Source organism: Xenopus tropicalis, chromosome 7 (assembly GCF_000004195.4).
Source record: "Xenopus tropicalis strain Nigerian chromosome 7, UCB_Xtro_10.0, whole genome shotgun sequence".
NCBI classification, from domain to species: Eukaryota; Metazoa; Chordata; class Amphibia; order Anura; family Pipidae; genus Xenopus; species Xenopus tropicalis.
This window is the reverse complement of record NC_030683.2, coordinates 54079746-54105458: the sequence shown is the minus strand read 5'-3', so window position 1 is coordinate 54105458 and position 25713 is coordinate 54079746. Positions and strand designations below refer to the sequence as shown.

At 37.2% G+C, this 25713-nt stretch overlaps 1 protein-coding gene across 23 annotated transcripts in view; it reads right to left on the bottom strand.

Annotated features, from left to right (window-relative positions):
- Positions 1-25713, bottom strand: part of kcnma1 (potassium calcium-activated channel subfamily M alpha 1) — a 305326-nt gene that overhangs the window by 122095 nt on the left and 157518 nt on the right. For all 23 annotated transcript variants that reach the window (XM_031906033.1, XM_031906034.1, XM_031906039.1 and 20 more), the window contains exons 6-9: positions 21720-21795; positions 14386-14461; positions 10695-10865; positions 4238-4329 (exon numbers count right to left, since the gene is read on the bottom strand). In XM_031906033.1, the coding sequence (XP_031761893.1) occupies positions 4238-4329; positions 10695-10865; positions 14386-14461; positions 21720-21795 (415 nt within the window). The remainder of the gene's footprint in view (positions 1-4237; positions 4330-10694; positions 10866-14385; positions 14462-21719; positions 21796-25713) is intronic.

Genomic DNA, 25713 nt, shown 5'->3' with positions numbered 1-25713 from the left:
CACTAAACAAAACCTTAAATGTGTGATAACTCATAGTTAAAAAAACATAATAAGAATCTTGTTACATAGTGTTGAAAAAAGACCAAAGTTCAAGATCACGTTCAACCCCTCCAAGTAAACCTTAACACACATAACCTATCCTAACCTATCTATATTATATCCTATATAGTCCCTTTGGAATGTAAATAAGTGGTATGCCCCAAACACTGTTCTGTATGTATGTGTATATGTTCCTTTTTCTATTTTTCAATAAAAACAATTTACTCTTTGTATATATGGTTTAAAACCTGTAAGTGCTGACATTACTTCTGTTTTATTTTGATCTAACTGCTCTTGCACCCAGGTCCAGACACTGTTAGTGGAGTGCACCATTCTGCTTTATTATATATATTTTATATATATATATATATATATATATATATATATATATATATATTAAACAAGTCCAGAAATGGTGCACACAGAGAACTCCAGGTACTGCCTGGGTGCATGGTTAACATAGCATAATTAGTAAGCACAAACAAACCGCACTCACAGGACTCAAGCCGTCTTCAGGCTTGAGTCCTGAAGACAGCTTGAGTCAAAGCCGAAACGTTGAATTAAACACCATTTGTTTGCTTCATACAAGTCCTGTGACTGCGGTTTGTTTGTGCTTACTAATATATATATATATATAGTATGTATATATTGTCAATATATGGGATAGCAATATCATCTGTTGTCACAGTATTATGGGATTGGGCATACACAAGTGTTGGTTCCTTCATGGGACTGCACCTCTATACATTAACAAAGTGGTCTGTAAAGTAATGTGAAAAAACTTGAAACATCCATCTGAACAGTCAGTGTTACCTTTGACTCCAAATATCACAGAGGCATGATGAGACCTTGCCATTCTAGGTTAGACTCAAGATGAGATTTTAAAGGTATTCCACCCAGTTAGAACTAACAACTCACTAATATATGTAATTAGATAATGTTCCACTACTACTACACACACACACACACATATATATATATATATATATATATATATATATATATAGGTAAAGGTAAATCCTTTAGACATCCCCACTCTGGCAAAGAAATTAACATAAGGCACCGTATTTCCTGTACATCAACCCACGTGATCTATATAATTACTTGTCCCTGTGGTTTAACGTATGTGGGCAAAACACAAAATACTTTACGTGAGCGAATGGGAAATCACAGGTCTACCATTAAGAAAGCCTTTGAAACCGGCAAATCCGATTTACCCCTACCTAAGCATTTTTTAATGATGGGGCACAGGTTACCAGCTTTTAAGTTCATGGGAATAGATTTGATCCCAGAGCCCAGCAGGGGGGGGTGATTGGGATCGCATGCTGCTTCAGAAGGAGATGTTTTGGATTAGAACTCTGGATACTGTCTCCCCCCGGGGTCTTAATGAGTATTGTTCCTTTGCCTCTTATTTAAATACCAGGTAATGGTTGGGTTTCACACAGTACACTTCAAACTCCGTTTCTACCATTGCAAGTGCCATTTTGTTCTAGGTATTTTTAAGTAATATTTCTGCAATGCTTTTATTATTATGTGGTAATAGTGTGTATTTGTATTTGGCATTTAAGTCCTTTTATTTGCATGCACCTCATTGGACTGCATTTTAACTGACATTGCACCATTCATTTGGAATTTAAGTTTTATACATTTTTATACACCATGATGTATTGCACTTTATCTTACGTTGCACCTTATAGAATATTATGCATTATGCACTTTATTTTACAAATTACCTGGAATTGTGATTGGTTTGATATCTGCTGGAACTGAGATCTTTTTTAAGGGTTAACACAGCCACTCCAGAGAGGGGTGTGGTTTGGTGGTGGTTAACTGGTGGGTGAGTCTTTATAAACACTGTTTGTTTGCACATTTTATATCTTGATAAAGGTCCCGGGTGAGGACCGAAACGTCGATCTAAATAAACTAAGTATCTTTTTTTTGATAAAATTTTCCTGGTGTGCATCAGCATTTTTTACATATTTGCATTGTTTATCTGATTTGCACCCAGGTTGTTATCCCTATAAGTGTGTGCCTCAGCCTTTTTCTATATATCTATATATATATAGATATATATTTAATTTTTTTTATTATTATTAGTACAGTACAGTAGTTTCTTGCTACCATAGCACTTACTTAGCTTCACATAATGCAGTGCCAGAAGCTCCTGAATCAGAAGATTTGACAGAGCTTTACTACAGGAGTGTGATGCTGCAGTTTGTGACCACTGTCTTGTATTTTAATTCGTACTGTTTACTTTTGTAAGTGGAATGATTGTACCACTTATAGCCTGTGTGACAAACCAGTTGCTCTCTATTTACATTACTCCCAAAGAGACCAGACCAGAGGGTCTAAGAACATGTCAATTTCACTTTAATTATAGTTTACGGGACAATATGTTTAGTACAGGGGGCTCAAACTCAATTTACCGGGGGGCCGCAGGAGGCAAAGTCAGGATGAGGCTGGGCCGCATAAGGGATTTCACAAAAAATTGGCTTTCAAGGGATAATGCAAGGCACGGCGGGCGGGAGCTGCTGATTGCGGAAATGACGTTATGCCATCATAACAGTTATTATGGGAAGACGTTCTGTGTGCACAATTAGCTCCTTAGCAGCTAATTGTGCACACAGAACGTCTTCCCATAATAACTGTTATGATGGCATAACGTCATTTCCGCAATCAGCAGCTCCCGCCCACCGTGCCTTGCATTATCCCTTGAATCGCAATAAAAATCGCGATCCATTCATTGCTTTTGAGAAGGCGTTGGTGCGGGCCACAAAATATTGTACCGAGGGCCGCGAATGGCCCGCGGGCCGCGAGTTTGAGACCCCTGGTTTAGTACAAACAATTAAGTTGGGCTTGACCTAAAAATATGTTCCATTCTTTTCTTTTTCTTTTTAATTTATGAAATTCAGATTTTCTCAATTTTTTGTTGAAGAACGAATGAAAATGTTTACTGTCTCTCACACCCTTATCTTATGTGTAATGCTACTACTATTATTTTTTTTAAAAAAAGGTACTGAGACCTGTTTAATAAGTTCATTATATAGAGGGGGTATAACTGTGAGGCACATCTGAATAAACAACTTTTTTAAACAAAAATTGTTCAGAAGAGCCAAGGCAATGGGGTCAGTGTACTACTGGGTACAACATGTAACACAAACTATAGATTTGAGGCTTTAATTAATAAATGTGTTTTGATATTACAGTGTACTGAATGAAATAACCATGTCAATACATGTGGTTTAATATTACAATAAACCAGAGATGTTTGATAACAGAGAAGTTGTGGCCAAATTAAATCTAATCAATATCCTGAATTTGAGGGCACCATCAAAGAAGATTTTGTCTGTCAAATTGTACATTACTGAATATTGTTTGTCAAATTATGCAGTGCTTATACAACCCATTACCTTCTTGAGAGTGGAAATTTCAGAAGGGTTAATTTTATATGGCTGGAATAAGACTAGCCTTTTACTATTTGCTTACAGCTAATATAGGCACCAATTACTAGGTTGGTCATACTGCTACCAGTGCTAAATACTGGCAGTAACAATGAGCTTAATGGAGAGAGACTGACTACAAGCATGTAATCATGCAGAAAGATTTTTTGGTCAGTTCCTAAACAAGTTTTGCCATCACTATATATTCTTGTTTGGTGTATTAGTCAGGTAATTGTAACACACCCTTGAGCATTCCAAAATGAATTTTCTAGCAGCAAATTTTGTGGAAAAAATTTCCTAGCCTTTTAAAGTTTAATTGTTTGATGTATTGTGAGTACAAGATTTATAAGTCAATAAATAATTCTATCACATTCAAACAAATGGGTTCATGCTATATAAATGGCCAGACTATATAAATGGCCATTTTGTTACTTTCGGAAATATACCATAAGCAAAGCAATAAATTAGTCAAAGACCCCACATTATTTGCATGGAATACCTTTAAAATGTCACGCTTTAGCCTGCCCAAAAAAAAGAAAAAAGTGTAACAACTTACTTTCTCCCTCGGGTTGCGTTAAATGTCCCGCCATATTTCTTCCGATTAAGGATGAGAGCAGCAATTTCAGGGACGTATCGGGCAAACATTGCCTGAATGCGTGGAACGACAAACGGAAGAAAAAAACAAACAAACAAAGGACAAATAGCATGCAGAGAGTCTTGCCCTGCAGCAAAGAGACCACTCCTCGGAAAATACTTACTTCCGTCCACTAACTGCACTATATGAACCACCATATTTCTTTCGGTTTCCTATTAACTCTATGATTTCGGGGACGTAGCTGGCAAACATGGCCTAGGAAGGAAGACAGGAGACAGAAGAGAAGACTAAAAAGAAAGAAAGGATGTCTGTTGCAGAGAGAGACACACTTGGTAGTTGGAAAACAGCTCCAATGTTAGCAGGTTGCACAAGCAGACCAGGTAAGGAAGAGCAGAATGACTGTTGTATATAATAAAATTACTTCTGCTCTTAAAGGGGACATTTTACACCAAGTTAAAGGACTTATGTACTGAGAAATTTGGCTGAATCTTAGTTTAAATGCAAGTAGTAACAACAACAGGTAGTGTGTGTGTCATACGTAGTCTACCTGCTCCAAATGCTCCAAACATAAAATACTTAAGGTGGCCATACACGCTAAGATCCGCTCGCTTGGCGACCTCATCAAGCAAGTGGATCTTCTCCCGACAGCCCCACCTACGGGTGGGTGATATCGGCCTAATTCAGGCTTATTTGGTCGTTTGGATTGGATTAGAACGATGGGTATAGGCACAGCAGGTTCGTGGACCGCATCAACGAGCCTATGTGATATCTGGCTGATTTAAGGCCAAATATCAGTTGGGCAGGCCCGTTGTTAGTGCCCATAAATGGGTTGATAAGCAGCCAAGTCGGTCTAAAGGACTGATATCGGCAGCTAGAATCGGCCCGTGTATGGCCACCTTTAGACTGAACTTTCTTGTTGGGGTTAACCCTCATCCATCTGCAGCCATAAATAAGTACCACAGGGCAAAAGTGGTCAAAGATTTTTGCATGTTATTCAATCATCTAGGAGACATCTCCTGGCCTTTGAAATGGCAGGAGTAGATAAAAAATTAAATATGGAACTCATTCAGCTATCAATTACCCAAAGCCACAAGAGTAAATGTCACCAATGGCACTTATCACAGGAAGCTTTGATAGTATTACAAAAGAAAAAGAATAACAGCCAAATAAGAAAAGTAAAAAGGGAATAAGTTTAAAAAAAAAAAAAGGTTTCCAAAATATGGCCCTGGATTATAAAACTGAGGAGCTGATGCACAGTTAAAGAGTTAAGAGTTAAGAATAAGATTTCAACAATGACTTATTTGATACTGGTCAGGCTGATAAAATACCATTCTAAATATAATCAATTAAAAATTCCAACCCGTTTCCAAAATAATCAAGTTTATCTTCACTATTCTCCTCTCAGCATATGTTTCTCTTCATTTTCTCTTCATGCAGAAGTCAGATTGAGCCAGAGTAAGCTCTAATGCATCTTCTAGGAAAAAGGATCACCCCCAAAAGACTGTATTAGAAAGACATAAAACTAAGACTGGGACCTAGCACCCTCCCCTCTAGATTATAAACTCTATGTGGCAGGGACCTCCATCCTCTTGTCTCTTTGACACTTACAGTAACTTATTGCAAATGTACCTTGTATTTATTTACAAGGTACATGTTGTATTTATTTATTTATTGTTATGCTTTGTATTTATCTATTATTATTTTTAACCCCGTTTGTATTAATTTATTTTACTGTACAGTGCTGTGTAAATAAGTAGCGCTTTATAAATAAAGATATACATATATAAATACATAACTGTCATTAAAAATTAGAATCCCAACTCCTCCATGAAGAGAGATAAACTTGATTATTTTTCAAACATGCCAGAATTTTTAATGTCTTAATTTTAGTGAGATGAATGTTCCTTTTTGCAATAGTTCCCCTTTAAAAAAGTTTATAGTCCCAGGCAACTAAGTATGAATGCATACAATAATTTAAACATTGCTACTTTGCAGATTTGATGACTAAAATCAGCCATATTTCTTTACACAAATGGAAAAAAGCTAAAAGATATCCAAAGACAACAATCCATAAACTGATTAATAATTTTAGCAATAATACACTAATTCTTTCACAGTCCCATAACATAGTGTAAAATGTGAACCGCAGAATGGAACATTTGCCATTACAATCAATTTAATTCTGCCTCATGTCTTTTGCAGATCCTAAATTAAAGCCTTATTCTAGCACTTCCCACCTGGAGCTGATGTCCTGTTGCCAAGTGCATCTGAAAGACCAAAAATGACGGGGTCTACTCGAAACATATATTTCAAAATATATTTATTTTGAAAATAAAAAAAAATGGGGGTAGAAAAAAAAATCCCAAAATTGTCAAAAATAATTTCTTGTCTAAATAAAAGTTAAAAATAAAATTAAGAACCAGAGGATGCTGTTCCCAGTGAATAATATACAGATAAAGACACATCACTGTGAGGGTATGCTTTATGGATCTAAATGGAGACATGATTTAGTTAATTATTTGTTCATATGGCCATAGATTTTATGATTTATACACAAAGTTTATTTTTTACAGAGCACAACACAAAAGACAGAGTTTATTTTCTGAGAGACTGAATAAGATGAAAAGACAAGTACAATAAATATATAGAACAGAAGCCAGCACAATGCTTCTTCAATTGTTTGCAGACAAGTGTAAGCTTTGAATAGGGGAAGTACTGGTTTCTGTACCATTAATTGTCTTTTCTGCACACTGTATAAAAAATGTCTGCACATGCTCAATTCATATTGAACATTGGAACATTGGTGAATAATATTGAAATCTTTTGTGTAAAAATCCAGCCGAATATAACAGATGTGCCACATGTAGAATATGCAGCCACTTTCACTGGCTGTTTGAATGGGCAAAAATGGACATAAACTGTTATTCTTTGCTTATTTGCACCATGCTCAGCAAGTAGCAGAGAAGCCACAGGTTGTTATGCTCCAGAGAGGAGCACAAAGAACAGCAATTACCGAATGAATACAGAGATGCCTGCATTTAGCAGCATTCTATTTATGGGGTGGGCTAAAGGGGAACTTTTTGTAAAGTAAACATAATTTCAAGCAACTTTGCAGTATACATCAATTTAAAAATATGCAGCCTTTTAATGATTTTTAATGTAATAATGTGGTTTGGAACAGTTACCTAAACCTGGTCCCTAGTTCTCCTGCTGATCTGGCTGGCTACTTTGATACTCAAATAAAATATAACAGTAGCTGATTGTCCTCAACCTGTATCCCCCAAAACCAACAACTCCCTGCAAACATGATGTCAATAAGAAAAGGAACATCACAGTGCAATGCATTGTTGGTTATGTAGTTCCTGTATGTTGTCTGTAAGTTGTGGAGATGTTTTTACATTTTGTAACATCAATGTTTTCGTCCCTCCTCCATTGCCAGGATTTCAAATGATTTCAAATGGATTTTCATATAAAAACAGTATTTATTCATACTTTTTGAAGAAACAGATTCCAAAGATAGGTATATTAGGGGATTCTCTCTTGTGTGGGGCTCTCTAACAAATTTTGGTTCAGAAGCCGGAGTTCCCCTTTTAGGTAAGCTGCCTTTCACCCACCAGTGATGTGCTTTTGTTAAGCCAGCAAAAGATACAAAGTACAGCAACACCCTAGACACAAGTGCATGGGTTAATGAGCATTAAGGGACACAATATTGTCCTAAGTGCTTGTTCCTGGGGAACTATGACTCCTGTCCTGACAATTTTCCTTGCATTATGATGAAAAATGTACTTCCTTCAACAACAAACATTTATATATTTGTATATATTAAATATATATATTCACTGAAACCCATTCCTCTGGTTCCTAATTTCTTGGGAAAAACATTTTAGGAGACTAGTAAGCATATGCTGCTAATTAACAGCAAAATCTGTATAAATACTACTAAGTACAAATCTTAAAAAAAGAGAAAGGAAAAGCCCAGAAGACTGTAATTAAGGGGTATTCCTTAAATACTGGAATACAAAGGGGAATATTTAAATAAATCTAGACAAAAATGTGGGGGGGGGAAAAAAAAGTTTGTGGGGGAAAAAAGTAATGCCATTGGGAGGTTCACACAATAGGGTCAGGGAGGAGGAATTAAATCTATATCTAAAATAACATATATATACAGTGCCATGTTTTGTCCAACAAACATTTATGCATTAAGATGCTGTTTTCATGAAGCCTAATGCTGGAACACTGGGTTATTTGTGTAATATATGCTACTGGTAAATTGGATGACATGGATGCTAAAGTTTGCAAAGGGATCCATTATAGTCTAATTGTGTATGAATATGACATCAATATTTATATCTAATTAAATGTATTAAAAAGCTACTTGGTTGTAGGTTTTATAGCACAGCAACCTTAAAGCAGTTTGGAATCCAAAGTGGAAAATTAATAGGACAATAAAAAGTAACAAAAACTATAAAAAAAAATTGCCTCTCAGAGAATCAGTGTTGAGTTTTTGGGGTCAGTGACTAAAACTGAATTCTAGCAGTGGCAAAACAGGAAGGCAAATAATTGTTAAACAAAAAAAAAGAAAAGAAGACCAACGAAAGGCTGCTAGAATTGATCTATGTAAAGGTGTTGAGTTACTGCATTGTGTGGACATGACTGGGTTGATTTCTGCCCTGTTCTTAGAATGTTAAAAACCAGGGTAGATAATTGGAAACAGAAAACTACTTAAAATACCAGAACACGAGTCTGTCCACTCCAAAACTGGATAGGTTGCAACCCTAGGGCTTATGTGAACACTTTTTTTTCTATTAATTAAGTAACAAAACAAATTACCAGTCCACAGATATTGTAAACTGCCACTTATCTCAAAGCCTAACAGCTGCTGCCGATGTAGGGGGAGGGGGTGTATATATTGTGTGTTGTGCATACATTTAGTATTTTTTAATAAATTGACCTATTTATGTGGGGGGTGAGAGTTAGTTCAAAGAAAAACAAAACAATGCTTTTTTTCATCAAGAAATTGATTTTTTTTTTTAATTTACAGAATAGGCAGAATACATTTTCAACATGAACCTTCACATGCTCATGTTAAACAAAGGTGTGTCCTGTTCTTTTTAAAAATCTAGTGAATATTGCAAAATAAATACCATGGAGGAATCAATATGTAATAAACATGCATTTGAGCTGACTCTCCATGACTGAAGTGCTTAGTTTTTTGCTTTTTAATGTATTTAGCTTGTTGGGTTTTAAGATACACATCTATTTTAAAACTTGTGCTGTATTAGCTGTGGTGAAATTAAATGATGGGTGCAGATGAAGACCCAGGAGCCTGCATTTTGGCACAGCACTAATTCATATTGTTTGTTGGAATAATAGGGTGACAAAAGGAGGAGGAGGGGCAAGGACAGGACCAACTGAAACTGCAAAAAACATTTCAAAATAGCCCTCTGGTAATAGCTAACATACTGTTTTACATGGAGAGTCAAGTACTTTAAATGTATCTCTCCAGCTAAAGTAGGAAATAATAGAATACATTCCCTCACATTACCTGACTGCGGTAATGAAAGACAAATCCTTAACCTATTCTCTTTTGAATAAGAAAAGCAAAAAGATGCTAGTCTCTCTTTACATTTCAGGAATTTAATTATTGAATAGATGAATAATGACTGATATTACTTTTGAATTACTCTTGCTCTGCACTACTCTTGAACATAAAATATATAATTTTCCTACAATTCCTATTGTAAAGTGATGCTTAGATACATAATTAAACTCAAGCATATAGATCTTTAGGGGGCTTAGGGATTACAACCCCCAAAAAACATACCCTAGGCTTATGGCCCTTCCCATTTTAAAGAAAAGTCATGTTTGACAGAACAGATACGTTAGATAAATTGGATTCTCTAAAAGAAAACCTACAGAGCATTGTGCCTTTCTTAAGGATTAATAAGAACAGATGTCTAAATGACAAACAGAAATGGGAATTCTGGAGGGAATTTATTGACATTTTAAAGACTGACATCTCTTTATTTAAAGAAATGCTGTGCAGCATGCTTGAGATTAATACTGTACATATGATTTAAAGGTAAATTAATGTTTAATATGACTTAAAGGTAAACTTTTTGCAACCCTATTGAACCAAAAGCTACCTAAAGAAAACCAACCTAGTACAAACATTTACAAAATGTAGGACAGGAAATGACACTTTTGTGTTTAGCATTAGGCACTAAATGATTTTTTAACAAAAAGGAAACAAATAAATACACAATTTCACAATTAAGTATCCTTAAATATAGGCACATTGAAATAATAAAAGAAGCTTGGGTAAACTATACTGCACAATACACAATGTAAAATAATTAATGCAAGATTAAAACCTTGTTTAAAGATCTGTTCAATAATTTGCCTTATCTATGGATTAAACGTCTCTTCATACAGAGAGAAATGCCTCTACTAATACCTAAACAACAAAGGTACATGAAGGTGCACAGGGTGCTTATGGTTCACCTCTATGATGAAAGAAGAAAGGCTATATAATCCAGTAGAAGAAAGTCTGACATTGCTCTGCAGGTTCCTTTATATGCCAAATTATTTAAAATATACAAATTAAAAAAGATTTTTACCAAACCGCCAAGAATGAAGAAGACCATGAAGAGACGACCAAGGGTTGTTTTTGCATAAACATCTCCATATCCCACTGTGGACATAGTAACCATGAGCAGGTACACACATTCCCAGTAAGAAAGGTCCTGGGAGTTTTCAAAATTTCTCCAAGGATCTCCTGAGTTCTCCACCTAGAAAAAAGACCAAAATACGAAAGGTTTAAAGAAGAGTGTATACATTACCCTGAGCTACAATAAAAACATTTGAGAATTTGAGAATTGTGTGAACAATAAAGCATTTTGCAATAAAACATTCCCCTTAAAAAATACATTAATTCCACTTAAAAAAAGTGTTTTGTAAGTTAAAGACACCGAGAAGTGGAATTACTAACATCTGTTTAAATAATTTCTGAAATCTTAATCTTTTGCTTGCAAGAAAAATAATTGCTTTTTGTCTAATTTTCTCATAATTTACTATTATTCCAGCCAATCTGATGGTCCTTCCTAGCCCATACCCATACTATCCCAGTACAATGAAATGAAGCAATTTGAAAAAAATAAATGTTAATAAAAAGACCACTTTCTGTAAATTACATTTTAAGTGTACACTTACAAACACTGGATTTTTCCCACAGGAATTTTCACTTTACAAACACATTTTTTCCATTCAATTGTCAGGCAGTACAGCAGAAATATAAAATTGCTTTCTATACTACATTTCTCAGCAGCAAGGATGAAGAATGTTAATGTAGAATGTATAATGTTAGTAACTATTGCATCAATAATAACAGCTGACCTTAATCAAGTAGATAAAAATATGTAGCTCTCAGTTAGTATATGCAGTGCACATGGCTTAATGCTTGCCCGTACATCTATCACTATACACCTTGAGAATTTAGTTTGTTTCAATTTAAAATGTAAGTTTTAATCTAACTATAAAAAGTCAAAAATAAAATCAACTGCTGAATTACATGAATTCAGACCCACTAACGGGTATTGAGTGTATAGTTCAGTAATTCAGTGCAAAAAAATTGTTTAGCTGTAACTATACATCCAAACACCATCACATGCATCATGTCAACAGATCAAATGCATTGTGGACTGTCTCCACCATTTGCCAAATAGCAAATATAGTACAAAGCCCTAGCCTAGATTTATTAAAAGTTAGGTTTTATTCAAAATGCACTAGCAATATTGTCATTTTAAAGAAGAAATAAACCCCTCCAGACTCAGATTTACTCTGATAGTAAAGCTGACATATACAAGCAGAATAGCACAGCGGAGCTAGCAGGTGCCATCTTCTGTATCTTTGTGTTCTCTTCGGATCAGTTTGGCAACACGGATATTGCTGGTGCATGCACAGTTAAAGATATTCCGGGATTACCTTCAATCGCACATGAGCCAGCAAGCTTGTGTCGACAAACTTATCCGAAGAGAACATGATGATTCAGAAGATGTTCCCTGCTAGCGCCATTATTCTACTTGTATAGGCCAGCTTTAATATCAGAGACACTGTTCACTGAAATAGACTCTGCAGGGAAGAAGCAAGGAGGGGGCTCATTAGGTGGCAGAGGATAGAAGCTTTTGTCTGGGGGGCTTCCTTTAATAAAAGTTAGGGATTACTCTTAAGATCAGACCATAAGCACACACAGAAAGGATTTCAGCATGGAAATGTTACAGTATGCATTTGCTTGCTGAAATCTTCTGTGTGTGCGCATTATTTTGCCATACGAGTAGGCAAAATAAAATAAAAAGTAGCAATAACAATAAAATAAAAGCCTTGTGCTGCAATTGATTTTAGACTGCTGAGGTCAGTGAATGCCATGTGAAACATGAAAAGAGGCAGACGAGAGAGGTAAATTAATACAAAACTGTAAAAACTAACAAAAGGACAAATAAACTTAAAGGTAAACAGGCTGTTTAACATGCATGTATAAGGTGTCAACCCATTCCACAGTGATGGATGTAAACATCACAAACAGATTACATACATATATTGACTGATACAAAAGCCAAGTCCAAAAGGGCTTACAGTCAAAAAATCTTACATGCATAGGCTACCTGTAAATGAGCTCCAGTTGGCACAATTGTATTATTAATATGGGAGTTCCCAGTGATATGACACCCCTTATCAGCAACTAAGGCTATAGGGTCCACCCAAGTTTATTATGCCACATAATGTCACTGCACCAACAACTCCAGAACCTAGGTTCAATGCCAGACTGTATAGCTTAGCTTATTTCCACTGTTACCATTTGATATTCCAGTTAGCCACTCGTGTACTGTTCATGTCTATTCTGATTTCCTGCCTCTCCTGCTTTGTGCTTGTACCTTGACTGCGATTTTGATAAATCATTGTTATACCAAGCCATTTAACAATAGTCTGTTTTACCTGTTCAAGAGTACCAGTTTCTTCCTTAAGTCCTTACTGGACAGTACAGTTTGTCCATGGACTCTTCTGGGGAAGAGAAATCTGGGGATGTTTAGGAGATGCAACTAAACCTTTGACAATTTATGGAGGCTCTTGTAGCCCATCTGCTCTAGCTCCTCAGCCAAAAACTGTCCCTCAAGCTCCTGCACCACCACCTGCTATTTGGCCTAAAGAACCCTGGATTCCACCTCACACACACTATAATGGAGATCCTTAGGGCTGTAGATTCTGTCCAACATTGTGCTACAGGTTGCCAAAGTGGGTTACATTTTATACTTGTTGACAGAGATGGCCTTGGAATGATTATCCCAATTTGGGAAAATAATTACTTTGTTGTGCAGAATTGTAGAACCTTCATTGTTTAACTTTGATTTTGATTTGTTCTTTATGCTGCCATTTGTGTGACAGCCGGCACTTTTTGTCACCAAAATGTCTGAAGAAGAAAAATCTTGCAGGCCTCTGGCCTTACTGTGGGACGAAATGACAGATTCTATTAAATGCCAAGGTTGTTTATGTTACAGTCTTCAAAGAAACAGGAACAATAACTTTTGCCAATAAAAAGAAATTCCCGCTTCAGCCCATGCCTTACATGTCTTGGCCACTGATGACAGACCATTAGACAATGAGGTAATTTCTAGTGGGGCACTGTTTCAAGAAGGATTATTATTCAAAATGAATCACAGTTCCTCACCACCACAAATTCTGGCTCCATAATACAGTTATAGACTGGTTAGTTAATCAAATATCTTCTTTTAGCTCATACTGTCTTTAAGACTGACTGTCTCTTCCCCAATGACTTGTTGGCTGCTGGAAGCCTCTACTGATATACATGCTATGCTGCCTATAGAGACATTTTTTGTAGAAAAACAATTGAAGAGACTCTTCCTTTTCATCGATATAGCTGCCCCATAAAACATTCTTCCATGGGCTTAATCTTCTGCATTTCCTTTTAAAACCCAACACTTAAAGTAGTATATTAAAATAACAGGTTATCCAGTCTTCTTCTGCTTCTCCTGCTGGGACAGTATTTTTTATGTGAGTTTCAGGCCTAGTATCTACTAAAGGGGCTTTATCAACATCACCATAAAGGATTTAACAATCCTTTTTATTCTTAAAGTCAGAAATGTTTCCACTGGCAAAATAAAACTCTAATTTTCACAACTTTAAATACTGTTGTATTGAAACTTTTTCATATATTACATTTTCCTTTGTCCCAATGCCATTGTGATGATATAGATAGACTATAAACTTAAAACAATATTCTTGAAAGTAAGAACTCACCAAATGGATGAAGCCAGCAGCTGTCAGCCAAGTACTGATAAATATGGAGCACAGGTTCACCAGCTTAATGGAATTACTGCAAAAAGAAAAGAAAATGAATATAATTTATGTACAAATAGTAAAACGTTTCCAAACAGCAATCATCTCGAACTCGGAAACACCTGTCAGATATTTCCCAGCAAAGGTAAATTGATTATCTTTTATATTAGTACTGCCTTGCACATATCTGAATATTTTCTGGACTTGAATTTTGAACATTAAACAATAGGAAAAATCATCTTATGCAAAAAAAATACATTAAAACCTGAATAAAAAGAGTGTAATTGGACTTTTAAAACACAGTATTTTTATAAATAGGATCTAATTACACTCTTTTTATTCATGTTTGTATTAGGCTGATGCCACACGTGCGTATTTTCTAATTCTCTCGGCGGCTGAAAAACGCACAATATCATCATCCATAGAAATAACTTGAAAAGACTCGAAGCAAACCACACAATGCGCAAATACGCTAGAAAACACCTTAGCACGGATTTTTCAAGCGTTTGCCGAAATACGCCAGTATTTGCACAGCAAGTTATTCCTATGTATACACAAAGGCAGCTGCCAGACCTAGCGGAAATACGCAGCGTTTTTTACTATTTCGCACTATTAGCACCATGGAAACGGGATTTGCTACATCAGCAGTACTAGGCTGAAAAACGCCATAGTCAGGGGCTGTGTGGCTTGTGCAGCGTTTTTAGGCTGAGAAAATACGCAGCGTAAAAACGCCACGTGTGGCATCAGCCTTATACCCATTAGGATTTTTGTTGGTGGTTGACCTGAAAGCAGGTGAGATTGAATTCTCAATTAATTGAAAAAAAGCACTGGGAATTGAATATTTTATTTATCAATTAAATCCTGGCAAGCTTCTAATAAGGCAATGGGAGGTGTATTTTCAACATTCATGCAATTTTATTAAAATTCTAATATAAAATACTAACGGATTAATGTGAATTTTGTTGCATTGAAGTTTATTTTTAGGAAACTGACATAATGGAGTTGTTTATGATTCAAACTCTTATCAATATAGTAGCCACTGTAAAAAAAAAATTCCATTAAGCTTTTTTGTCCCTTTTCCATTTTGTTGGGAGGTATGTGTAATTGTATACAGGGACATTTCTGGTCCTGGAGCAGACCTGAGGCAGCTTCTGTGATGCCCCCCCAACTCACCCCTCAATGCTTACCAGAGTAGGTCCAGGGGAGCCGTACCACTAGTGCAGAGAGTGCAATTGCACTCACTGCACTAGCAGAGCCGAATTTCAGGGTTAAAAATACGGAAATTTGGCTCTTTTTCAACTCACCCCATGGCAGCAGCTCCCCCGTTTGTATAGTATATAAAGTTTGGTATTATTGCTAACACAGAAAATCTATGTAAACTAGGTACACACATGCCAATATGGCCATATGGGCAGATAATTAGCCAGTTCTGCAGTGGTTAGATAAAAGCTAGTTGCTGGTTCATTACTCGGGTTACTGCACTGAAGTAAATTTGGTCAGTTGGCACACCTGATAAATTCTTTTGTCAATTGCCCATTTGGGCCATTATGTATTCACGAAGATTTCTGAATTAAATACACTTCTACTGTATATTGTGCTAATTTGTGACACTGAATCAGCAGGACTGAATCAGTGAAGAAAGCCACGTTGTATAAAATGCATTGACGTAATCACTGTCTAAGACTGTAATGCAAATGCTACAATCTGCTCTGATGTCATGTGTCTAATTGCGATACATTCTTACATTCAAAAGTGTATCTGAATTATTTATCCTTTAAACTGCATTAGTAGGACTCTAGGCATTAAAACTAAGCACTACTGCAAAAACTCCAGAGATTGAGGGAATTCACAAAATTGGTATTAAGACAAATTTGGTGTTACATTGAAGTAAAATAATTGTTTATGCCACAAAACCATTAAACAAAAAATATAAAATCTTAATTCCAAAATGTTTTTTTTACATCTTAAAGCTGAAGTAAAGCAATTTAACCAATTTGACTTCATCTTAAAGAGGGCCCTGCAGCGCTGCACTTACTTAGACCTGCAGGACCACTCTGCTGTCAGTGAGCTGCAGTCTTGGGAAGGGAGGGAGTTCTGGCCCCTGCTTGGTTTTTAAGCCCTACACAGCTAACCATATTGCTGGTTTGTCACTTAAGTTTAAATCACAGCAGAGCCACACAGGGACTGGATGGGTGACGTTTGAACTTCCCCTCCAGCCAATACTATCCCTGTGCAGCTTTACCAGGGCTTAACTTTCACTGACAAATGAGCTTGCAGAAAGCTGTGTAGAGGAAATTATAAACAGGCACCCGAGCTCTTCCTTCTGAAGTCTGCATCTCGCTGATGGCAAGGGGGCCTGGCTAATCAACTAAAAAATCCACTGGACCTGGGACCACTGTCCTCCCTGGTGGGGGACAGATATTGACTGTCAGATGTAGAACAAAAGAAAACATCCACATTTTATTATTACATTACAGCTCCGATTTTGTTTCATCCTACAAAACCTTGGCTGTTGCATGGTGTTGCATAACAAGATCAGATAAAATGACTACAAAATCTGATCAAAATTTCCTGTGGGGGAGGGAGGGAGAGAGAGTATGTGTGTGTGGTGATTTTGATTTTACCTGCTATTATGAAACTAAACCAGGAGAGGGAGTATGAGGACTACTTTTGAAGGGCTAGCCTGATCTGGCTGTGTAATAAATTTTTAAATGAGTTGGTTACACTGGGACATTAAACATTTCCGTTTTTTCTGTCATTTGGAATTGTTGAGGGAAGCGCATCACTCACCTTAATTTAAAGTGCATCTAAAGGAGCATACTGAAATGCTGCACTTCACCAACCTTTCAGTGAACTCCTGTCAATACAGTGTCCATTAGGCTTGCCAACTTTGTTGGAAAACAATACTGGTAGAATGGGTGTCATTTAACTATGGGATTGCAGGAATTAATGTCTGTGCTTAAGGGCCCTAATAAACCCTGCTTAGTTACTGTTTTTTTAAATATTAATGCTCTGTTTCTTAATTTTTATTTTTTCAGAAAATACAGCACAGGTACATTTAGGTATTTTGAGACACGTTCCATTAATCTGGAAAACACCATGTCCCAAGCATTCTGGATAACAGGTCCAATACCTGTATATTGAGTTGTGATGTAACAGGATATAATAATGGATAGAAATATGAAAAATGACTTAGCAATTCACTTATACTCTCTCAGAGTGAAAGTGGTGAAATCAGGTAATTCTATTAATGGGCAAGTGGTCTCTTTTGCATAAAGAATTACATATCAATTCTGCAAATAACAAACAGCTGGTCCAGCTGAGGTTTAATCTGCATTTAAATTACCCAGCACAGTTGAAACCTCTCTAATAAAGCTCAGTGTCAGCAAAAGGGTTAAGTTTCTAACTGCTCTCTCTTCTCTCTCTCTCTCTCTGAGCTATGAATGGTCAGACAATTTCATGAATGAGATTTCAGTGTAATCCTAATGCCTGAACAAATGGATTCCCTCCCACTACCATCTGTGCCTGCCAGAAGGAAAGGCAAGCACGGTTTCAAAGTCACACGCTAATATAGACATATATACAAGGTCACTACTATTGATATTATATGCTTTTAGATTCAGAAACTAGTAAATGATTTATATCCCAAAAAAGACATCTCTTTCTCTAGTTATTTCTTATATGTTACTGCCCCATTTCCAGGTGCAGAAACACTATCTTCTACTATGTGCCTTCCTAACCAGGGTGATATCACCCACTGCTGCTCCTCTCTACCTCCCCTGCCAGTTTTAAGGATCTGGAAGGTCAATGGTTGTGCAGACTCATTAAGAGAGTGACTGTGAGACACAGCATGGCAGAATCCAAGATGACAGTGCTTGAGGAATATGCAGAGAGTTTAAATACAAGCAAAGATTGTTACTATGGCACTTAGGGAGAAAATGGGGGGTAATGTACAAATGCAAAATGTATTTTGAAATGCTTACATAATCCTTTCAACTATTAGTGAATATGTAAGTACTTAAAATGTGACCCCACTATGGAAAAAGCTTCCCTGTGAGTGCTGGAAGGTTGTTCCCTAAGGTGAAGGTTGTGTCTTATGTACCAAGTGTGTTCGAATAAGTCAAAACTGAGCTCTGATAGCTAAGCAGTATTTTTTTACCTGGATGAGAAATAGAGAGCTCTGCAAATCCCCCTCAAGGTGTAACGTGATGCCCACTAACTTCTCGTACTAATTGGCCGAATGGGATACACACCACAGTTTGTAATACACACTTTAGAAGCAAATAAACTAGACTAGAGGATCACACAAACTTGAAGCTCAACTCACAAACATTTTATTAATAGTCACCAGTACAGCTTCTATAATGGTAATTGTGACACAAATCCCCTGACAATACATAATAATCAATAACAATAAATAAAACAGAATGAGGTATCCCAGCCTGCTGCCTACTTCTCTGCCTCTTCTTCAGGCCAGGGACACTGTACTCCACAAACTTTTAGCATAGGAGTTAACCTTGCATTCAAGGGACTAGACCCTACTTATCCCAGTCACTCTTCCACTAGGTTCCTGTCTGGGAGAGGTACCGGCCCCTTCCTTACTTCTCCTTGGAGTCTCCACTGTTCAACTAACTGGGCTTTCGCTCTCATCACCTACAATAATTTCCAACTATTGACTCTCAATGGTTCGTCACTGAGGGCGCCAACCTTGAGCTACCTGTCACCAATCACTTCTGCCTTTTCCTCAGACAAAATGAGCAAGTGGCCCGCTGCTCTCCCCTTTATATAGCTTCTCCTGAGTGATTCCTCTACCCAACAAAGCCATCATGTGAATGCATAGAAATAACATTATTTACTTATAATAAACTATTTTCAATATTTAATCCTTCCACTTCCCCTAGTTAATATAACAACATTCTCTATGCTAATTTAACAATAAAACACACTCACACTCATTTTAACTGGGTTCTTCCTTCATGTCCCAGCTGCGGTTCAGCATGGATCCCATTTCTAAAGATTGTAATGCACTTAAAGGGGAAGGGGATATTGGGGACATGGTGCCTTCCAACCAGAAAGATTCACTAAAGCAACAGCTCTATCCATCAAAAGTTGAGTCTCTAGTCCCTAAAGTATGTGCAGAACAAGGAAATCTCAGACCAGCGGGTCAACCTTCTATCTTGGATGACAGGTAGGGCCAAGGATGTGGCTTTTCTACTTGGGTGCTATTGGGCAAAGTAACATCCACAGCACAATTTTTCCTTCCACCAGGCAGAGCTCCTCACTGCAGATTAAAGCATAGTATGGTGCCATCACCACTTCTGGCCACCATTTTAGTACAGGAGAAATCTTCGGCAACCAGCAACTTTGCTCTCTCCTCCGCTGCTTCTAGCCCAGCTGTGGCCTTCAGCAGCCATGCCCGAAACTCCCTATGGGCATGATCATGGACTCTTGCATCACTCTATTTACGGGGCTTGCCCTGATCCTGCTGCTGCTGTTAGTACAGTTGTATCGCCTTGTTGCCCAGCCTTCTGGAGAGGATCAATCTACACATTATGTAGCACTTGGGTCCTCTCTCCCACCCCAGCCAGGGTGGAATCTTTCAAGGGCTGCCAGAAAGGGCTCAGCCAGCACTCCAGCAGGCAGCAAGAACGTTTGGTCCTAAAGACAACATCTTCACACCCACCACACACTGGAATCATGGTTTTCCTAAAAAGGTATTTTCTCTGCAAGGGCACCCTCCCAAACATAATATCAGTAGGTATGCATGGACACTGTCTTCCCCGAGAATTCCTTCTCCCAGGTCTCTGTATCAGTTACAAATTCTCCATCATCACTCATTTGTTACCTTAGCTTCCTCCCATTGGCTCAACCTTCTGCTGCATACCACAACTGTCCAAGATAGCAGTCACTACATCTTTGACATGGAAAGGGTCTCCTCTTGGCGCTTTTCGTCACCCCTTAGCCCAGGCCAGTAACATCTGAAGGTGCTCCCAGCCCACCTAATCCTCAGGAGACCATGCTTTTAACTTCACACATAGCATGAGAGTTGCCTATATGTTGTACTGTTCTTGGTTTTAGCCAGTCAGTCTATTTAAAGTGTGTATTTAAAGAAGCGGTTCACCTTTAGGTTAACTTTTAGTTAGCATAATGCCCTATTCCTAGCAACTTTGCAAATAGTATTCATTATTTCTTTTTTTATATAGTTTTTGAATTGTTTGCCTTTCAAATGGTGGTCACTGCCCCCAGCAGCGAGAAAATTTTAAAACTAAACAAATTTAAAGCACACATATTGCATTTATTTTTTAAATTATTTTAAAATGGGCTTCATACTGCAATGATTTATTTGCATTTATGTATCCATTAAAGACACAGGTAACTCATCCAGTTAATCATAGCTTACACAATACAAGACTGCAAAAATTCTCCACCCCCGGAAAGTAAAGGGATAAGGGGGGCAATTCTTTGCACTACATACATTTCAGCATAGACCTGCATGGTGTATTAGTTCTATTTCAATTGTCAAGTATGTTGCTAAAGTTGCTACCTCTTTCCTTCAATTCCAGGCATAACTCAAATCCGCTTTCTGTATGAATAGTTATAAGTTTCAGTAAGCGCTTCATGGCCTGAATGACATCTACTGCATCCTGCATCTTAACTACCATAATTACTAACCATACAACTGTTACACATGTGGTTGATATCAAAGGGAGGATACAGCAACATTATATGTGAATCCCAATAATATCATACATTTATGATTTTGTCAGAGAAAGGTTTTTTTCTGACATATAAAGGTTATATCTGTTTAGTCCAATACCTGCAAATAAGAGGTTTTCATCACATAGGTTTGAACACTGAAAAGTGACCATAGAGCACAAAGTAAAAAGCAAAGTGCTTTTATACAGGTCATAAAGCTTCAAGGTGACAGCATTCAGAAACAAATGGGACATCATCAGAAATTAGAATATAGTTCTTGCCTGCCTGTACTGATAATTTGAAAAACAATTTGATCAGTTGGCCCATGGGCCAAAACACAGGTTGGGGATTTTTAATACACCCATCAAAAAGACCCATGAATATCCTGTAAAATATATTAACATGAAAGTGCTTATTGAAGTAATTTTTGTTACACATTTTACTAAAACCATGTTGTAAAAAATTTGTACTCTCTGTTGTAAGATATAATATTAGATTTCTGTAAATTGTATAAAATAACTATAAAAAAAAACTCTATGGTTACAATAGGAGATCATTATTTCCCTATACAGTACATACATAATCAACTTTTTTCTTACCTTGTTTTTAAAATATTTAAAAATTGCAGGATTTCTGAAAACTGTATCAGCCGTAAAGCACGGAGGAACCTCAGCCCTGAAAGGTAAGAAAAAATCATATTCAGTTACTGTGAATGGACAAACCTTTTTTAAGGTAAAGACAAACAGATATGCTAAAGACATTATTATACACAAAAAGAAAGAAAGATTGCCAGCGCTTAGTTTGCCTTTAAAAATGATTTTTACAAAAAATGAGGTGTTAGTACTACACTTTGGCCAAACTATGTAAGCTCACGTGCCACGTCAAGGCCCCTCATTGTACGTGAGTCCTACACTGTCTAATGATATTGAGTCGTAAGTTGAGTAGTAAGACCCTGTTGCACCTACCTTTAGCTCAAAAGGTTCTAGTGAAAAAGCAGGAAGCTTTTAAGCCCCAGCTCATTAGCACACACATGAAAGTGATTCATTGGTTTAAAGTCTACATAGCAGCTAGAAGCAGCTTAAAGACATTTTTTTAGACTACTTTAACCCTTTGTTAAATGGGGAGGCCTCGGGGGGCCCGAATAAGAAATCCGGAGCTGATCAGCTTTTTATTTATAAATATACTTAACTTAAGTTTGCTAGAAAAGTAAACAATTTTACTTAGCCACCTCCCAAACATCCCCCTTACTTTTGTGGAGGTTGCTGTTTCAAAAAATGTAACAATGAAATGACTAAATCAACTGGTGTGTTATAGTCCCTACAGGATCTTGCATGGCAATCTCCACTGCTACAAATGAGCTCATAGGGGCTGATTCACTAAAGGTCGTTAACGCATGACGCATAATGGTTGATTCACTAAAGTGCGATAACGATTATCGCATGCTTTTTTGCGTTAAAATTGACGTGAAAAAAAAATGCACGATTCGCTAAAGTATTATCGCATGTGTTAAGTCGCATATCGCAGGCGGTAATTATAGAAAAGTACAGTTCATGAGCTTTTGGCAACACAATAAGGACTTTGCAGTGTGATTTATTCAAGTCTGTGTTGGGCCTTGAGTGATGTAGCTTCCAGTTTGCAGGGAAATGGTCATTTTCAAAATGGTGTGTATGGCTAATATGGCGTGTGCGCAATAAGTAGTGCACGTGCATTAATTAGCATGTGCGACAAGTAGCACGCTGCGTTAATTAGGGCTTGCTGCGTTGAATACCGCATGAAAATGGTCTTTGCGACTTAAGGCAAACAGCATCGCGTCTAAATTAACGCAAATATACTTTTAGTGAATCCTGCGTTAAGACACGAAAAATAAGACGCGATAAAAATTTTAACGCATGCTATAAATAGCGCTCGTTTTATCGCACTTTAGTGAATCAACCCTATAGTTTTATGTGCTAAAAAGTGTTTGATAAATAAGTACCGATTCATTAAAGTAATTTTGCATGCGTTGCTACTCATATCGCATGAGCAAAAAAACACATTATCACAAAGCGGTATTTGCAACGCATTGCGGTAATGATCGAATAGAAATAATACTAACGCATGATTCCCAAACACATATGAAGCGTTAAACGCATAAAATATCGCGATAATCTGTGCTCATATTAACACCTACTTGGAGTAGGTGGTACTCAAAAAACACTGCGGTTCGTGAGCGTTTGTGTGAAGACAAGATGGAGTTTGCAGTCGGATTTTTGTCGGATTGGAAAGAAGAGGATCTAGTATGTGATCGTCCTAGAGTGATACAGTTTTCAGGGACTGATCAAGTCTAGAGGGATTATCAGAGGAAAAAATAGTAAGGCGCTATAGGTTAAATAGAGCAGCAATCTATGGCCTGTATGAAGTACTGAAGCCTTATCTGCAGCCACTAGCATGCAGAAGCCATGCTGTTCCTGGCATTGTCAAACTTCTGTACTGGGGTTTTGAAAAGCCGTTTCAGATGCCTGGACAAGTCGGGTGGAAGCCCCAGTAAAGTGCCACAAATTGTTGTAATCCTCACTGTACTGCACAATATTGCCAATCGTTATGGATTGCCTAGGCTTGTGGATGATAACCTAGATGATCCAATTCATCACATATATTGTGTACAAAGTACAGACAGAGGAAATAGAGTACAGGGAGAAATTCTAAAAATTACTTTGTGTGTAAGTACCTACAATCTTTACTAGAATAAAAAGCAAACACAAAACAACATCTGAAACAATACTCTTTTTATTTCCAGTGAAAATAGTTGCACACTTTATTTATTTTATTGAGCTCAGCAGTAGTGAGTAGCAATATGCCACATTTCTGCATTCACAGTAACTACGATTCACTAAGCACTTAAGGCTCATGTCCCTTGGAGTGGGTGAGTCCCCCCCCCCACAACAAACAGTAAAAAGAGAAATGTTTAATTACATAACACTAGAATCACATAGGACTAATGTTTGCATCGGTCTTGCAATATCATCATCAATAAACCTCTTTTCCATTTCAGGAGATTGTTGTGGTTCTCTGCGGAGACGTTGATTGAAAAAAATGATATATTTTTTGCAATCTTCTCAATGATCTTCATCATGACATGAAACATACAACTTAATGTACAATAATGTACATTTTTTGACATTATGAAGTTCATGTGAAGAAAACCTTTTTAGAACACCTCTAGTTCCAGACCTAAACCAAATGTATGAATGCTTTTATTGTGTTGGATACAATAAGCAATCCCATCACAACATAGTGACTTTTTGCTACTCATTGTTGCCCAAATGAATCCCTTTTCTTCCCAGTGTAAGCAGTAGAATACTAAAGCATGCTCTGACACTAACCCTACTAAACTACTGCAACTTGCTACTAACTGGCCTCACTTACTCCCATCCCTCTCCCTTATATTCTGTATTAAACAATGCTTCCACAACAATACTCCTTCATAAAGGGGCATTAACAATTAACAAGGCATTAATAATTTTTGAGAATGTTATGGTAATGACCCCCTATTTACTGTATAAATTTGTTGTTGTACTCAACAGCCTTGGCTACATAAGTAGCACAGATAAAGGTAGGCATACATACAGAACAGAAAAGTAAAGAAAGTAGTAAAGAAGGAAAAAAAATCAAGGAAAGGCAGTAAACAAAAAGTAAAAGCAGATTGATGAGAAAAGCAGATGAGCAAGTGTTAAATAGAAACATCGCTGTTTGATGTGTAGCTATATTTGGATTCATCAGAAAGTTTTTTCTTCAGTACCCTTTTTATATGTTGGTATCTTTTCTTGCAATGCTGCATGCTTGTTAGACATACACCAACACTGTTGACATGGTCAGCTATGTCCTTCTAGTACTTAGTTTTGACAGCAGTAGCAGTTTTAGCAGAATATTTGCCAATTATTCTATGGCAAACAATGGCACTAATTTTTCAATAAGAGCTTCATTTAGAAATTGCCTAAATGTCTGATTTCTCAGTCTGTTGTCATGCTCTTTTTTCTTGCTTTGTTTGGGTGAGGAGATCAGAGAATTATGGGCTGCTACTGAAGCCAGACCTATATTCCTTCACTGTTGGACAAATGTGAAGTTGCACATGGTTTTCTTTTGGGGGGGGTTGAGATTGTGTTCTGTCATATTTTCTAACATTTGAACTGTCACTGCTGTCATGAATAGGTATTTGAATTTTACAATAATATTTACTAACACTCTCTATTGGGAGGGGCTGGGCATGACCCGGCTGTCTTGGTACATATCGGTACTAACGGCAAAATGAACGGTAGGTGGGGGACCTTAAAGAGTGAGTTCAGGAATCTAGGCTCTAAAATTAAGCAAAGGTCCTCCAATGTAATTTTTTCGGAAATTTTGCCGGTGCCGCGTGCTAGTTTAGGGAGACAGCGGGAGCTTAGGGAGCTAAATGCGTGGCTAAAGTCTTGGTGTAGGAAGGAAGGGTTTGGGTTCCTAGAGCACTGGGCTGACTTTTCTTTGGGGTACAATCTATACAGCCCTGACGGATTGCACCTCAATGGAAGGGGGTCTACTGTGCTAGGGGAGAGAATGGTTAAGAGGCTGGAGGAGTGT